Genomic DNA, 17,561 nt, shown 5'->3' with positions numbered 1-17,561 from the left:
ACACACACAGGCAGACACATACAGACAGACAGACACAGACATGCACACACACAGACACACAAATACACATATAGATACTCACACACACACCACACAGTGCTCAAGGTTGGGATATCCCTGAGAATTAGTGATGCAATTGACGAGTGGGCGGGCATTTTAAAAGAAATACTATTATGACCCAGTTTCAAATAATTCTTCTGGGAGCAGGCGTATCGATGTTGCTGATAAGCGATGAACCCTTTAAAAGGCTGCGGCCCCAGGTCTCATCAGAGACAGACACAGGGACACGGAAAGACACAGAGAGATAGACAGAGAGGAGAGAACCTGCCTGAGCCTCTCTCTGCCTACACCAATGCTTGCTGCCTGGGATTTCCCGGAGCTAGCCCAGGGCCGGCTAGCCCGCTGTAGGATGGGGCGAGCGGTCTGCTGGCTGCTGCTCCTGACCCAGCTGATGCTGGCCTGGGGTCCGCAGGCACAGCCGCTCGCTTCCCCGGACTCGGGCCCGCACCTGGACTCGGGCTGGGAACAGACGATCCGCTTCCTGTACCTGTACACCGAGCAGAGCAAGAGTAACGCCGGCAGCTGGCACCTGGTGATGAACCCGGACGGTACCGTGGGCAGCAGCGGGGAGCGCAGTGCGTACAGTGAGTCTCTCACCCTCACTACACACTCACTACACACACTCACTACACACTCACTACACACACTCACTACACACTCACACACACACACACACTACACACTCACTACACACACTCACCACACACACTCACTACACACACACACACACACTCACTACACACACACACTCACTACACACTCACTACACACACTCACTACACACTCACACACACACACACACTACACACTCACTACACACACTCACCACACACACTCACTACACACACTACACACACTCACTACACACACACACACTCACTACACACACTCACACACACACACACTCACTACACACACACACACTCACTACACACTCACTACACACACTCACCACACACACTACACACACTCACTACACACACTCACTACACACACACACTCACTACACACTCACCACACACACTCACTACACACACTCACTACACACACACACTCACTACACACTCACTACACACTCACTACACACACTCACTACACACCCTCACTACACACCCTCACCGCACACTCACTACACACCCTCACTACACACCCTCACTACACACCCTCACCGCACACTCACTACACACACTCACTACACACTCTCACTCTCACTACACACACTCACTACACCCTCACTACACACCTTCTCTACACTCTCACTATACACTCACTACACACTCTCACTCTCACTACACACCCTCTCTCTCACTCTCACTACACACCCTCTCTCTCACCCTCTCTACACACCCTCACTACACACACTCACTAAACCCTCACTACATCCTCACTACACCCTTCCTCCACACCCTCACCAAGCTCTTAATATACCCTCACTACACACCCTCACTATACACACCTCATTACACACTCACTACACACTCTCACTGCACACCCTGTCTCTCACCCTCACAGCTGGGAGCGCAGTGCGTACAGTGAGTCTCTCACCCTCACTACACACACCCTCACTACACCCTCACTGCACACTCACTACACCCTCGCTACTCACTCACTACACACCCTCACCACACACCCTCACCGCACACCCTCACTACACACCCTCACTACACCCTCACTACACACCCTCACCACACACCCTCACCGCACACCCTCACTACACACTCTCACTACACCCTCACTACACACACTCACCACACACCCTCACCGCACACCCTCACTACACACCCTCTCTCTATCATTTACTCATTTAATCTTTCTCACACACATTCACACTCACTCAAACTCTTTACTCACTCACCCTCCCTCATTTGCAATCTCTCTGTCACACTCATGCACTCTCACTCACTCACACTCAGTCTTTACTCACACACACTGTCTCACACTCATTCACTCTCACTCGTTCACTCTTGCTCATTCATTCATTCTCACACACCTCATTCTCACTCTCATTCACTCACTCACACTCATTGACACACACACATTCATTCTTGCTCACTCACTCATTTACTCTGACACACACACTTTCGTTCATTTTCTCATTCATTTGTCCACTTCCTCTCTCACACAAACACTCATTCACTCACTCTTACTAATTCACTCTCTCACACTGTCTCACTTGGAGAGGGTGAGGGCTGTGTTACTAACAAAGATCTGCAGGTGCTGAAGATCTGAAACAAAACAGAAATTGCCAGAGAAACTCGGCAGGTCTAGCAGCATCTGTGGAATGAGAGAGAGAGAAAACAGAGTTAATGATTCGAGTCCAGTGACTTCCTCTGAAATTGTGGACATGAAACATTCACCAGGTTTCTCTCTGTACACAAACTGCTGGACCCGCCAAGTTCTCCAGTAATTGTGTGTTGGTGTTCCTCAATGTTCCCAGACTGTCAGAGAGAGAGGATAAATAAATATGGAAATAGTGAGCACTGCAGATGTTGGAAATCAGAATGTGGTGCTGGAAAAGCACAGAAGGTCAGGCAGCATCCGAAGAGCAGGAGAATCGCCATAAGCCCTTCATCAGGATAAATAAATGACTGTTGAAATTCCTGGCGTGATTGAGAGCGGACTTCAACAAAACCGGGGTGGAGACTGGGAGCGAATGTAACGTTCGCCAGACCAACTTTATCTGTTTTTCTTAAATAGCAGATTCTATCAGTGATTTAACAGAGAGGGTCATTGATGGGGGAGTGAGAGGAAGGAGTGATGGAGACAGGTCGCCACTTTCTCAACTCTCGCTCCATCCCTCCTTCCCCCCCCCCCCCAAAAAAAGTCGATTGAAACATAGACAATAGGAGCAGAAATAAGCCATTCTGCCCCTCGAATCTGTTCTATCATTCAATTTTCATCCAACTCAGTCCTCTATTCCTTTTGTTTTCACCTATCTTTTGATTCCTTTAACCCAGAGAACTGTTTATAACTCATTTTTGACAACCTTCCCAGTTTTGGCCCCAGTCTTGTTCTGTGGCAGAGAATTCCTCAGGAAGAGAGAGAGAGCCTGCAGTGAGCAAGAGGCGTATTCCCAAAGACCCGGGGGAGAACTGCTAGCGGCGGGGAGTTTCACAAAAGCTGCCTCACTTCCCCGGGAGACAGACTCTCTCTCTCTGGAAGTTGGAACTGTTTTGGCTAAAAGCCTCATGTTCTAGTGTATGTGTGGGAGTGTGTTGGGGGAGCAGACGCGGGGAGCGGGTGGGGAGAGGGGGGTGAATGTCCCACTGAGCCCGTGTTGTTTCCTTTGCAGGTCTCCTGGAGATGAGGGCGGTGGCGCCGGGGGTGGTGGCTATCAAAGGCTACCTGAGCGGGCGCTACCTGTGCATGGAGACGGAGGGCAGGTTGCTCGGCTCGGTAAGTCCTCCAGCATTCACCCACCCTGTACTGGGATAGGGACATGCTGCCTGGGTATGTGAGAGGGTGGGCGGTCTCTGGGGGCTGTGTGTGTGTCCGTGGGTATGTGGGGCTCTGCTTGTGGGGAGGGGCGATTGTGGGCGTGCACCTGTGTGTGTGGTTTAATGTGCCGTATGGTTATGTGGCTGTATGTGCATCTATGGGTGTGACTGTGTGTGGGTGAGGGTGTGGAGAGTGAAATGTGTGTAAGTGCGTGGAGGGGTTTGTAGGGAGTGGGACTGAATGTAAGTGGGAGTGTTTGTGGGGAGGTGGGGGGTGTGGGGAATGGGAGCGTGTATGGGGAGGAGTGTGAGTGGGAGTGTGTGGGGGAGTGTGGGGAGCGTTGCGGGGGTGGAGGTGTGTGTGGGGTGAGGGTGTGTGTGTGTGGGGAGTGTGTGTGTGTGGGGGGTGAGGGTGTGTGTGTGGGGTGGATGTGTGTGTGGGGTGGAGGTGTGTGTGGGGGGTGGGTGTGTGTGGGGGAGGGGTGTGTGTGGGGTGAGGGTGTGTGTGGGTGTGTGTGGGGGGGTGGGGTGTGTTGGGGGGTGGGGTGTGTGGGAGGGTGGAGGTGTGTGTGGGTGTGTGTGGGGGGTGAGGGTGTGTGTGTGGAGGGGTGAGAGTGTGTGTGTGGGTGTGTGTGTGGGGGGTGAGGGTGTGCGTGGGGGGTGTGTGGGTGTGTGTGTGTGGTGTGTGTGTGTGTGTGTGGTGTGTGTGGGGTGTGTGTGGGGTGTGTGTGTGTGTGTGTGTGTGTGTGTGTGTGTGTGGGGGGGGGGGAATGTAAGTATGTCGTTGCCACTTTAACAGTTATTCCTTCAATTGCCTGATTGTGTGGAGCAGTGTCTGAGTTTTCGTGCACCAGCCGCTGTTCTGTTGTGAGTTAGTTTATGTGACCCAGAGTTCAGTGACCTGCAGGTCCACACGGGTAGCCCTGGGCGCCAGTGTTGTCAGCTGTCAGCGTGAAGGAGCATGGAAACACATTGGCTCATGACTCTTTCCTTTTATTACCACCATTCCCGCCTCTCTCCCAACTGACCCTTTGTTTTTTATTACTCCTCCAGCTGACCTATAATGAAGCTGACTGTTCATTTAGGGAGCGCCTGGTGTCTGGCTCCTACAACATGTACTGGTCGGAAAAGTACGGAGCTGCTGTGTCCCTGAGCAACAGAAGGCAACGAGGATACACAAGAGGCAGGCCATTCCCCCCTCTCTCTCATTTCCTGCCCATCCGGAACACACAACCTCTCCCCCGGTCCCTGCTGATCAGTCCAGGGACACCCCTGAACTTGACTCGCTGCCGTCTTCAGTGATTCAGATCAACAGCATGGACCCTTTGGACTTCACTTACGAAGCCACATGAACGTGGTTTATTTCAGACCCGTGATTGCACTGCACTTTTCCTTTGGACTGAATTGTTTTGTCCTCAGCTCTTTTGCTGTGCTGGAGAGGTGGCAGTGTTTGATTGTGAGACTTTCTCCGCCACTCAGGAGACAGTCTGAGTGCCAACTTGAAGGAATTGATTCTCATTATGAATATTTAACTGCAAAGCAAGCGAAATGCTGACTGAGTGTAGTTGGGGCAGCATTAGGAGCAATGTAATAGATTTGTGTAAAATGCAAATTGACTGAGAGAAGAGATTCAGGACATAGTGTGGAATCCTGTTGTATTATAGGAAATAGAAAGTTCAGTGTAAGGCCAGATAGAATATGGAGGAAGTAGCGTTCACCCTAGTGTAAGATTTAGGATAAAGAGTTAATAGCATAAACCTCCATTCTATTGAGAATAGAGGGATTGGTGTATTCTGTACCTGCATTTGAAATTCAGGACAAGAGATACAAAATAGGAAGAATAATTATAGTTTCAGTTGAATAGGAAGGGTTTAGTGGGACATGCTGGCAAACGAGATGAGATTAATTTAGGATATCTGGTCAGCATGAACGAATTAGACCGAAGGGTCTGTTTCCATGCTGTACACCTCTATGACTCCATGACCATATGTCCTATGAGAGAGGATAGACAGCAGTTTAGACCATCTCTTTTTTTTAAGGAAGGAGTTCCGAGATGAAGTTTCAATCTTATACCTGAGGAGCTGGGCTGCAGTTAAAACCCTGATAGGATAGGGTTGGGAGGTGAAAAATCTTTCAGTTAATCACTGAGCTTGGTTCAAATTGAAGAAGACAATTTAAACCCATGATTTGGAGACGTCGGTGTTGGACTGGGATGTACAAAGTTAAAAATCACAAAACATTAGGTTATAGTCCAACATGTTTACTTGGAAGTACTAGCTTTCTGAGAGCTGCTTCTTCATCAGCAGAGATCCGAAAGCTAGTGCTTCCAAATAAACATGTTGGACTATAACATAATGTTTAAATTTAAACCCAATCAGCTCATTGAGGTGACGTTTCTAAGCCAGACATTCAGGATGAAATGTACAACTCCAGTGCACTGTTGTGAAAGAGGTCTCCAAACATTGCAGATCTGGTCCCATCCCAACCCAATCACAAAATAACTTTAAAAATAATGTTCATAAACTGGAACTGTCATTACAAATATGCATCAAGTATCTGTTGTTGCAAAATATACAAATTTGTCCTGTTGGATTTGAAGGAATTTAGCATGAAGGAAGTTGATTGCAAATTCACTTAAACAAGCACTTGACCATTTTGAAGGTATTTATAATTAACTTATTGCAAACAGTGGTTCCTTCTATTTTGCTGTTATATTTATGTACATATATTTATATAATTTTTCACTTTTTTGTAATTTAGCTCAAATGAACCTGTGTTCATAGAAAGCTAATGCATTTTTTTCCATTTGAATGATTAATAAATAAAAACAAACAAATTATTTGAAGATAAATGTTAAGGCTTGAAGGATATGTAGTTAACGGACCATTTTAATAGACAAAAATAACTAGTGTAAACTGATGAAGTAAATCTGCCAGATTTGCATAGTTTATATTTCATACCTCCAAATTGTGAATAAACAGTATGAAATTATTGATGTCTTTGTGAATTAAAATAAAATGTACATAAAAATTTTGTAACAATTTGTCTGCATTCCTTTACTTTTAATCTTTTATATAAAGTGGCTACAGCTCATTCTATCTAAAGAATGCAGTGCTGGAGTTCACAAATTCTTAGGTTCTCAAGAGTCCTAATCACTAGAATACCAACGAAGCAGATACATAATTTCCCAAACCCCTTTAAGTCAGATACCATCCTGACTTGCCAATATATCACTGTACCTTCATTGCTATTGAGTTCAAATCCCAGTAAGCCCACCCATACAGGTCTTTTATGAGAATCTTCTTCTAAGGTGCTTCCTTGGGCTTGAGAACAATCTGTATCCATACTTCTATTAGTTCTGAAATAGCTGACAGACTGAATGTGCAATTTGTCAGCTCTGCCATAGCTGAGCAGGTAATTCTTGATGGTTTAAGTCTTTGTTGTTTTGGGAGGTTTGAGCATTCTGTCTGAACCTCAACTTCACTTCTTCCCACTTCTAATGAAGTCTCTTGCTGAGTTCAGTGCTTTCCTGAATGAGCATTCTTCAATCATAAGATGCAAAAGCAGAAGTAGGCCATTTAGCCCATCAAGCCCATTCTGTGATTCAATGGAATCATGGCTAATCTAATCAACCTCAACTCCACTTTCCCAATAACCCTTGATTCTATTATTCATGAAAATCTGTCCCTTAGCTTTTAATATACTTAATGACTTAACCTCTGTACCTCTCTGTGGTAAAGAATTCCACAGATTCACTACATTTTGAGAGAAGAAAGTGCTCCTCATCTCTCTCTTAAAAAGGGTGAACCCTTACTCTAAGATTAGCTCTTTGACCTTTGACTCTCCCATAAGGGGAACCAACCTTTCCCTGTCATTCATGAATGACGTGTCCCAAACAGCAGAGCTGCTTTCAAGTGAATGATTTGATGCTGGGCATGTTGGCTCATGAGAGGATGCTACTGTTGAATGATCTTTCTTGCTACCACTTGTGGGAATTCTTCAGTGTTATCTGTTGTAGATTGTCCATGTTTCTAAAAGCAATTGGAGCACCTTCATTGCACTGAGCAATGGTTGAACAAAACAGTTACCGGCATATTCTCAGAGGTAATCATGGATTGGTTATATAGCAATATTCATATCCAAAACTGTCAAACTAGGATTATGTAGAATATGCAGCAGGAAATCTGTCATCCAGCCCAAGCCAATCATTATATTCTGTGCACTCCATCTCTTCCTCTAAATCTGTCATGTCAACTCTCTGTTACCTTGTCCCTCATGTTCCTGTCTGATTTCCCCATAGATGTACCTCTATTGTTATCTCAAACAACTCCCTGAAGGAGTGAGTTCACATTCATACCACTGTCTGAGTGAAGACGTTTCCTCTGAATTCCCAATTGGATTTCTTGGTGATTACCTGATATTGACAACTTCTGATTATGCTGTTCCCAGAGGAGGAACTCTTCTGTCTAAACACTCTTTCAGATAATCTTTCAAAATTTGAACTATCTCAATTAGATCAGCCCTGTGATATTTTATGGTTCACTGTAACTTTAATTGCTAATTACAATTATAGTCAAAGCTGGAGACAGCTGAAGTAAATTGCCTTCACCTGATTAGTTACTAGACCCATTTCAGGTACAAGTATAGGTTTTTACATGTTTTACAGAATTTGTTAGGCTTATCACAACAAGTACAAAATAAATAATAAAAGCAGCATTATTACAGTCACTCCCCTTCAGATATCAAGTTTGTGACACTGTCACAGTTTCTTGTTGTGTTCTGTTGACTGGCGTTCCTTGACTGTCTTTGATCTTCCTTCTCATGTATCGAGCCACTGAAACACAGACCTAATGAACCGTCACCAACCCTTACTCCCTGGGCATGATCAAAGACATCCCGAACTCCAATTGGCTTAGTTTAAAAATCACACAACACCAAGTTATAGTCGAACACGTGAGAGATTTAACAAACAATCCAAGTGTTTTTCAATACATAATTTCAGTTGCATCACACTGTAAACTTTTGCTATAAATTCTGTGTCTTACGATCCTATACTCCACAACCACCTGAAGGAGCAACACTCTGAAAGCTAGTGCTTCCAAATAAACGTGTTTGACTATAACCTGGTGTTGTGTGATTTATAACTTTGTACTCCCCGGTCAAACACCGGCATCTCCAAAACATGCCTCCAATTGGCTTACTGCATAGGTAGTGCATGTATAGTCCGTGGCCAACCTTGGATTGGTCAGGTCTTGTATGTTTAATTCCTCCTAAATTACTTTAGAGGCAGTGGTCAGCTTGGTAGCACACCTCCTATTGTCTCTTGTGTCATTCTTTTACATACCAAACATATCATAAGATTAGGAGAAAGTCAAGACTGCAGATGCTGGAGATCAGAGTCGAAAAGTGTGGTGCTGGAAAAGCACAGCAGGTCAGGTGCCATTTGAGAAGCAGGAGAATCGACATTTTGGGCATAAGCTCTTCAATTACTCTGTTGGTAACAGTTTGTCCTCTTACCCTTACCAAGTCCATGACTCTTCAGCAAGCGGTTCTGGAATCAGTGAAACCATGTATCTATCTAGCATCTCAAATGTCCAAATTAAGCCATCTCAAAAGATCAAAACAACTACAAGACTAACTACTGATGATAATATATGTACTAATTGAAACTAAAGTCACCCTCATAGTCCCACTCTCTCAATAGAGACAGATGACTGTTGGTGGTTTAACCTTAGGGTCACCAAACCTCAGGTGAGGTGGAGAAGATGGGATATTCATGGTAACATCAGGCTGGTACAGGAACTGAACCTATGCAGTTGGCATCATTGCAAACTAACTATCTGGCCAACTGACCTAAACTATCCGTAGTGGGATACAGAAGTGCATGCACAGGCCTGTTACATGTGTTACTACAAAACTAAACCAGTTCATAATATAGCTGTGTAATAATGAAAGTATTCTCACACATGTTATTTGTTATTTTAAGTTTACATTTACCTGTGCCTTAAACGTCAATAAAACCATAAGCCAATAACTTTGCTTCTAACCTGGCATATGGATTTCTTCTTAGGGAGTGTGTTTACAATTAACTACACTCAAACAGTAAATAATCAAATTCCTTGCTTGCTTAATCAAATCAAAATTATTAATTATTGAAAAATAACTCCCAGCCCCCTCAAGTCCATCCAGGGCAACATTAATTTCCCATGCAAACTCAAAGACTGCTAGAGAAGCTAATGTTTCATGTCCAATGTATGTGGAAGTGGGGAGCGCAGAGATGGAGGCCAGAGAGGGCAAACGACAGTGAGGGAGACAAAGGGATGGTGATAATCTGTCAGGGAGAAAATAAAACTGATAATAGGGATCTTAAGTAGATCAACATGGGTTGGCTGCACCATTAGTAGGCATCCACTACAAACTGGGTGAAACTGAGTACCGCAGATGCTGGCGATCAGAGTCTAGATTAGAGAGCTGTGTTCTTCCTCAAGATGAGGTGCTCTTCCTCCAGGTGTCAGGTGGTAAGGGATGAGGTCCGGGACCTGCATGTCCTCAGCAAAGTGGGAGGGGGAGTTGAAATGTTCAGCCACGGGGCGGTGGGGATGATTGTTGCGGGTGTCCTGGAGATGTTCTCTGAAGCGCTCTGCGAGTAGGCGTCCAGTCTTCCCAATGTAGAGGAGACCACATCAGGAGCAACGGATACAATAAATGATGTGTGGAAGTCCATTACAAACCCACCAGCCCCCACAGTCACATGGACCATACAACTGGACAAAATACTTGATTCCATTCTGCCAGTTTCTTCCTCTCTGTAGCATTTATTTTGATTATACCACCTTCTGCAAAGGGGATCTCAGAAATGACCATCTTTTTCATCAAATGAGGATTCTCTGTCACTTTGGTTGACAGAAGCCCTCAGTCGTATCCGACCCATTTTCCGTATTTCTGCACTCACCCCTTCTCTACTCTCCCACAACACCGAAAGGGTTCCCCTGACATCTACCACTTCCATATATTGCATCACTTTCCACTGCCTCCAGCAGAATTCCACTACCAGAAACACATTCCCCTCCCCTCTCTTGTTAGCATTCTGCAGGCACCAATCCATCTAGGCCACACTGGTCCACTCCACCTGCACTCTCAACACCTCCCCATAGCGGCACCTTCCTATTCAGTCATACAAGGTGTAATGTTTGCCCATTTATATCCTGCTTCCTAACAATCCAAACATCCAGACTCAGGCCATTGAGAATAAGAGTTGAAACGTCATGTTGTGGCTGCACAATACATTGGTGAGGCTACTTTTGGAATACTGTGTACAGTTTGGTTGCCCTGTTATACGAAGGCTAGTATTAAATTGGAAAGGGAACTGAAAAGATTTACTGTAATGTTCCTGGGACTGGCGGGTTTGAGTTTTAGGAGAGGCTGGATAGGCTGGGATTTTTTTCCCCTGGAGCATAGGAGGTTGATAGAGGTTTATACAATTATGAGGGGCGTAGATAAGCTGAATAGCAAAGGTTTTTTCCCTTAGAATAGGGGAGTTTAAGATGTTAGGAGAAAGACTTAAAGGTACCTGAAGGGCAGCGGTTTCTCATAGAGGCTAGTACAAATGTGAAATGAACTGCCAGGGAAAGTGGTAGATGCAGATACAGTTATAACATTTTAAAGATGTTTGGACAGGTACATGAATAGGAAAGGTTTAAACTGTCTGGGCCAAATGCAAACAAATGGAACTAGCTCCGTTTGGGAAGTCTGGTTGGCATAGACAAGTTGGACCAAGGTTTCTGTACTGCATGAATCAGTGACACACAATCCAGATGGAGTAATGATTTTCACCCATAAAACTCAGCAGGTCCAGCAGCATCTGTGGAGAAACACTGAAGTGTTCTGAAGAACAATCGTACTGGACTCAAAGTAGTCATTCTGTTTCTCTATCCACAGATGGTGTCAGACCTGCTGAGTTCTTCCAGCACTTTCTGTTTCTGTTTCACATTTCCCACATTCCAAGACAAGTAGACTAGGTAATCCCATCTTTATTCTCTGTACAGACCTTTAGCAGAGGTTGGGTTAAAGTGACTCAGAGCAAGAGCACTGGCTGATTTTCCAAAACTACAGAAGCTGTGGATAAGTGTACCATCCTCACTGTAGTGAAAGGATTGAATATATCAGATCTGAACGACTGGAGGGTTACCTGGCTTTGATACCTTATCAGGTTTATCTCATGACATTAACACTCTGGAAATATGAACATGCTTTCATTAATGAAATATTAATTGATCCCAAGGTAAAGTCACCATTGCTGCAGGGGGCTGCTCCCTAATTGGAGAGTGTGCTGGTTAATCTGTGGGTTCCCATGTTCCAGATGAAGGATGAGGTTGAGGAGGTGGGACCTTCACAATAATGATAGATGAACTGAGCCCATGCTGTTGCAATCACTTTACTTTGCTCAGTAACCCCAAATCTACCTCTCCCTGCCATGTAAAACCCCACATCACTCTATCTTCTGGACTGTGTTGGACACGCGAGGAGTGAATCAGAAAATGTGTGTGATAGTGAAAGAGAAGGAACACATGGGGTGTTGTTGCAAAAAACCTAGTTCGAGAAATAGGATCATGATTCATTGTCAGTTGTTGGCCTTTTGTGAACTACAACTCTAGATGTTTCTGTAGGTAATCAGACTTTGCCTATTTGACCGTCAGTGATACAGCCGTACATTTGATCTCGTTAGATTTCTTATCGATTTTATTGCAATAATACGAAAGGTTTATTGCCTAAAGGCAACTTACATGCAACAAACAGCTACCAGTATTACCTGACCTCCTGTTAATCAGCGATCCTCAAAGCCCGTGACTTTCACAAGATGGTACCAAGCAAGATATGGACGCTGCCTCCCAACACAGTCCCAGAGCCGCACACTCTTTGATGTCCCACACAGTTAATAATTTGCAATAGGTTTGTACAAAATATCATGTTACTGTGACTCGTGTGGACTTTTACATCATCATTAATTGCATCAACTTCCTCCATAAATAAATTTACAACAAAAAGAAACATCCAATGTAAGTAAGTTTCCAAGTGTAGAACATGCGTCTTTGCACTGACGTGATGTCCAGTAAATTTGAAGGAATTGTCTAAATTGGGACATGCCGTTAGTTAGAAGTTTGCACCAGATTTGCGCTGACCTCTGCTGGCAAATCCGTTCAACTGCAGCCCAGCAAAGACCAAACGGGGATCTTGAAGGAGAAATGTGCAGCATTTAATGTAACTAAATTGATTAGATGGCTGATTTGCACTGCAGAATGATGCTAAGATAATATCTATTCAGTTCAAGTCCTGTCTAAAGTCACTACTGTCCAGCCAAACCAGGGAAGGGTGGCACATTTCGTTCAGTTTAAGAGAAATTCTTAGATTAGATTACTTACAGTGTGGAAACAGGCCCTTCGGCCCAACAAGTCCACACCGACCCACCGAAGTGCAGCCCACCCATACCCTTACATTTACGGGCAATTTAGCATAGCCAATTCACCTGACCTGCATATCTTTGGACTGTGGGAGGAAACCGGAGCACCCGGAGGAAACCCACACAGACACAACGTGCAAACTCCACACAGTCAGTTGCCTGAGGTGGGAATTGAACCCAGGTCTCTGGCAGTGTGAGGCAGCAGTGCTAACCACTGTGCCACCATGCCACCCACTATGTGGGATGGACAACAACTGTTGGCCTTCCAGTGACTCCCAAAGCCCATGAAAACACTTTATGAAAGAGGCTTATTTTTATAAGAGTTCCTTCGGTACTTTGGCAGGGACAGAAACCTGATGGGAGTGATTGAAACAGGGAGTTGTGGGACAGATAGTACAGATTTGGGAGTTGCCAACACATCCCAAGGTTTCTTGGAGAGAAGAGGGATTGGGAGAATAGTTTACAAAGTCTGTTGGTGAAGGTTGAGTTTTTTTGAAGTTGAGGGGGATGGTACCTGATGAGAGGGAACAGTTAACAGCATCAACTAATAGGGGCTCTAAGAAGGGGTTGGGTGGTTAGTAGTTTAATGCTATAATGGGTTTACTGATGTTGGTGATAGTTTCTTGGAATAGAATAGAATCCCTACAGAGTGGGAATGGACCAGTCGCCCATCAGGTCGACACCAACCCTCCAAAGAGCATCCCACCCAGACTCATCCCTTCTCTGTAACTCTGCATTCCCCATCGTTAATTCACATGCCTGGACACTATGGGCAATTTAGCATGGTTAGTCCATCTAACCTGCACTTCTTTGGAGTGCAGGAGGAAACCGGAGCACTTGGAGGAAACCAATGCAGACATGGGGGGAATGTGCAAACTCTACACAGACACATACCTGAGGGAGGAAGCAAACCCGAGTCCCTGGCACTATAAGACACAGTGCTAACCACTGAGCATCTATGCCACTCTGGTCTTTTGATAAGTGACTTAAAGAGAGAAGTGTGCATTCTGGGCTGGAGCAAGGTGATCTTATGAGGAAGTTTGATCGAGTGTGCTCAGACAAAAGATGGAAGCAGCATTGGTAATTCTGCTTGGGTGATCTCGATCCTGATGAGGTTAAAAGTCACATGACATCAGGTTATATCTGAAATCACAAGCTTTCGGAGTACTTGATCAAATGAAGGGGTAGCGCTTCAAAAGCTTGCGATTTCAAATAAACCTGTTGACCTATAACCTGATGTCATGTGACTTCTGACCTTGTCCACCCTCAGTCCAACTCGCCACCTCCACATCAGTCTTGGTGACAAAGACGGGTTCACACATTTTGCAGCGGGTGACAGATGAGGAGCTGCAAAATTGCATCTAGTGCCCTTCGGGAGTTTCCTTCATATCTCAGGATGCTCCCGGAAACGTGATGATTTGGAGATGCCGGCGTTGGACTGGGGTGTACAAAGTTAAAAATCACACAACACCAGGTTATAGTCCAACAGGTTTAATTGGAAGCACACTAGCTTTTGGAGTGATGCTCCTTCATCAGGTGATTGTGGAGGGCTCGATCGTAACACAGAATTTATAGCAAACATTTGCAGTGTGATGTAACTGAAATTATACATCGAAAAATTGATTGTCTGTGTGATTTTTAACCTGGAGATGTGAGCAGCTTTGCCAGAAGCCCAGTGGAACCTGACAGTGTGTTTTATGGCCCAGCCACCTCTCATCAAGGTATAGTGACCATCTACCACAGACAAACCAGGAATAGATTTTTAGCTTTTGCATTCATGTTGTGAACCATCAACCACTAAAGATGCAGAACGAAAATCATAATCATCTAAAAACTTCATTAAAAATCACACAACAGCAGGTTATAGTCCAACAGGTTTATTTGGATGCACTAGTTTCGAAGCGGTTTCTTTATCATCACAACTACCTGATGAAGAAGCAGCACTCTAAAAGCTAGTGGTTTCCAATAAATCTGTTGGACTATAACCTGGTGTTGTGTGCTTTTTAACTTTGTCCACCCCAGTCCAACACCGGCTCCTCCAAGTCATAAAATTAAATGTTGCACCTGCTAATTTCTCTGTGTTTTTCTGATGGTTGAGACTCTATTCCGAAAACAACAAAAATGGAAATCTATCCTCATACATTGTTGCTTTTAGGCTTTTTCTATGTCTGTTATCTTTTGTTTGGCAACTGAGTGAAAATGCCTAAAATTTGATTAAATTGGTGATATTTTAAAACTTTCAAATGCTGCTTTTCCAATCTGGCGGCATTTATTCTCGTTATCTTCAGATATATACTCAGACTGGTATAAAACTAAACATTGTTTTCCTTGTCCAATTTTATGTTCAAAATTAAATCATTGATGCCCTGGTGGAATGAATGTTCTATGTATGGGACAACACTGCCATCTGGTGTAGGAATAGCATCATCTTCTTTCCTCTTTTTCCCTGTGTACAGAGAAGGACGTGGAGGATGTAAGACATTGTATTGTCAAACAACAGGAAAAATCTCCCAAACCAGTTATAACACAGCCAGATACAGAGTAAAATTTATTCTACTCTGCCCCAACATAGACAGATTTTTAAAAAATCTAATCAGTAAGGAAACCAAGGGTTATTGGGAAAAGGCAGGAAAGTGGAGTTGAGGATTATCAAGTAAAAAATGAGGTCTGCAGATGCTGGAGATCACAGCTGCAAATGTGTTGCTGGTCAAAGCACAGCAGGCCAGGCAGAATCTCAGGAATAGAGAATTCGACGTTTCGAGCATAAGCCCTTCATCCACACGGACTCCGAACTATATTCCAACCAACAAAATTTGGACCCAACCAGGACAACGCATTCCTGATGAAGGGCTTATGCTCGAAACGTCGAATTCTCTATTCCTGAGATTCTGCCTGGCCTGCTGTGCTTTGACCAGCAACACATTTGCAGTTGAGGATTATCAGATCAGTCATGATCTCACTGAATGACAGAGCAGGCGTGAGGTGCCGAATGGCCTATTTCTGCACCTATGACAAATTCAATCAAATTTTTCTTTTCCATTTTTCACACCCATGTCCTGAGATTTCTTTCAGGAGTAAAGAGCAGTAACTTATACTGCTGCTGGAAGCAGGGAGCCAGGCAGTGAGCAGGGGAACTGAACTGCATGAGAGGCCAGTTCGGACAAACAGGCTGAAAACTAGCCCCCAGGATACATGAACACCAACTAGCCACAAACAGACATGACCCTCTCTCACTAGTATCCTCACATACGGATGAGGAAAGACACCACTTCGACTGGGACAATACATCCATCCTAGGACAAGCCAAACAAAGACATGCCCGAGAATTCCTAGAAGCATGGGATTGCAACCGGAACTCTATCAACAAACACATCGAGTTAGATCCCATCTACCACCCCCTGAGAAAATGAACAGGAGGTGACTTCACCACAGGAAATGACATCACCACAGGAAATGACATCACCAACCCAAAGAAACCCAAACATATAAATAGAAAGCAGGAATTTTCAGCATTGCTTCGCCTGAGGTCCACTGAATATGTTACCTCGTAAGGTAATGAAAATAAACTTTTCAGCTCAGCGAGCAAACCTACATCCACTAGGTACCATCTTCAATGAGCCTCCAGACTCTTTTAATTCCATTCACTTTATTCAGGTCAGAGGGCTGACCATGGTTACCTGCATGGGCCCCAGTGATGCCTGTCCCTTTGTGGGATATATGGAACATTCCTTGTTCTAGTCCTATTCCAGCACCCACTGACAGCTATTTTTCTGAAATTTTGATGACATCATTGGTGCTGCTTCCCCTTATTGTCTGGAATTGGACATGTTTACAAATTCGTTTACAAATTCACTTCCAATTTCCATCCCGCTCTCACCTTCACCTGGTCCATTTCTGATTCCTCCCTACCCTTCCTCAACATATCTGTTTCCATTGCCACAAATGTCCCTATATGCCTACCAACTCCCACAGTCACCTGGACTATACATCCTCACATCCCACTTCCTGTAAAGACTCTATTCCATTCTCCCAGTTCCTCCACCTCCATTGCATCTGTTCCAACTTCGATAAGAAAGCTTCTGAAATGCCCACCTTCTTCCTCAACCAAGGATTCCCCAGCACTGTTGTTGACAGGGTTCAACCCATCTCCTGCACTTCACCCTTCATCCCCTCTCTCTTCTCTACCACAACAGTGACAGGGTCCCCCTTGGTGTTCACCTGCCATCCCACCAGCATGCACGTCCAGGGGATCATCAGCCACCATGTCCACTACCTCCAGTGAGTTGCTACCACCAGACACATATTCCCTGCCCTCCCTTGTCAGCCTTCCGCAGGGACTGTTCCATCCAGGACACCCTGGTCCACTCCTCCTCACTCCCAACACACCCGCTACAACCCACTGCAGCTTCCCCCGCAACCACAGAAGGTGTAACACCTGTCCATTTACCTCCTCCCTCCTCAGTATACAAATTCCCAAACACACCTTCCAGATGAAGCAGCACTTTACCTGCATTTCACACAATCTAGTTGACTGCATTCACTGCTCACAATGAGGTCTCCTCTGCATTGGGGAAATAAAGTGCAGACCGGGTGACTGTTTCACAGAA

At 44.8% G+C, this 17,561-nt stretch overlaps 1 protein-coding gene across 1 annotated transcript; it reads left to right on the top strand.

The window, feature by feature from the left end:
• The first annotated feature begins 352 nt into the window (after positions 1-352).
• Positions 353-4,799, top strand: LOC132814826 (fibroblast growth factor 19-like). Its single transcript, XM_060823601.1, has 3 exons — positions 353-644; positions 3,353-3,456; positions 4,551-4,799. The coding sequence occupies exons 1-3, from the start codon at positions 353-355 to the stop codon at positions 4,797-4,799; spliced, it is 645 nt and encodes a 214-aa protein (XP_060679584.1).
• The last annotated feature ends 12,762 nt before the right edge of the window (positions 4,800-17,561 follow it).

The sequence above is a fragment of the Hemiscyllium ocellatum genome, unplaced genomic scaffold (genome assembly GCF_020745735.1).
Source record: "Hemiscyllium ocellatum isolate sHemOce1 unplaced genomic scaffold, sHemOce1.pat.X.cur. scaffold_944_pat_ctg1, whole genome shotgun sequence".
Taxonomy (NCBI): Eukaryota; Metazoa; Chordata; class Chondrichthyes; order Orectolobiformes; family Hemiscylliidae; genus Hemiscyllium; species Hemiscyllium ocellatum.
Note: the sequence above shows the minus strand (reverse complement) of the source record. Positions and strands in the feature narration are given on the sequence as shown.

What these genes read in the sequence shown, in the direction of transcription:
- LOC132814826 (XM_060823601.1), top strand. Translation starts at nt 353, where the DNA reads ATGCTTGCTGCCTGGGATTTCCCGGAGCTAGCCCAGGGCCGGCTAGCC. An exon ending in CGGGGAGCGCAGTGCGTACA is followed by an intron (nt 645 to 3,352) that starts GTGAGTCTCTCA and finishes TTTCCTTTGCAG; the next exon opens with GTCTCCTGGAGATGAGGGCG. An exon ending in AGGGCAGGTTGCTCGGCTCG is followed by an intron (nt 3,457 to 4,550) that starts GTAAGTCCTCCA and finishes TTACTCCTCCAG; the next exon opens with CTGACCTATAATGAAGCTGA.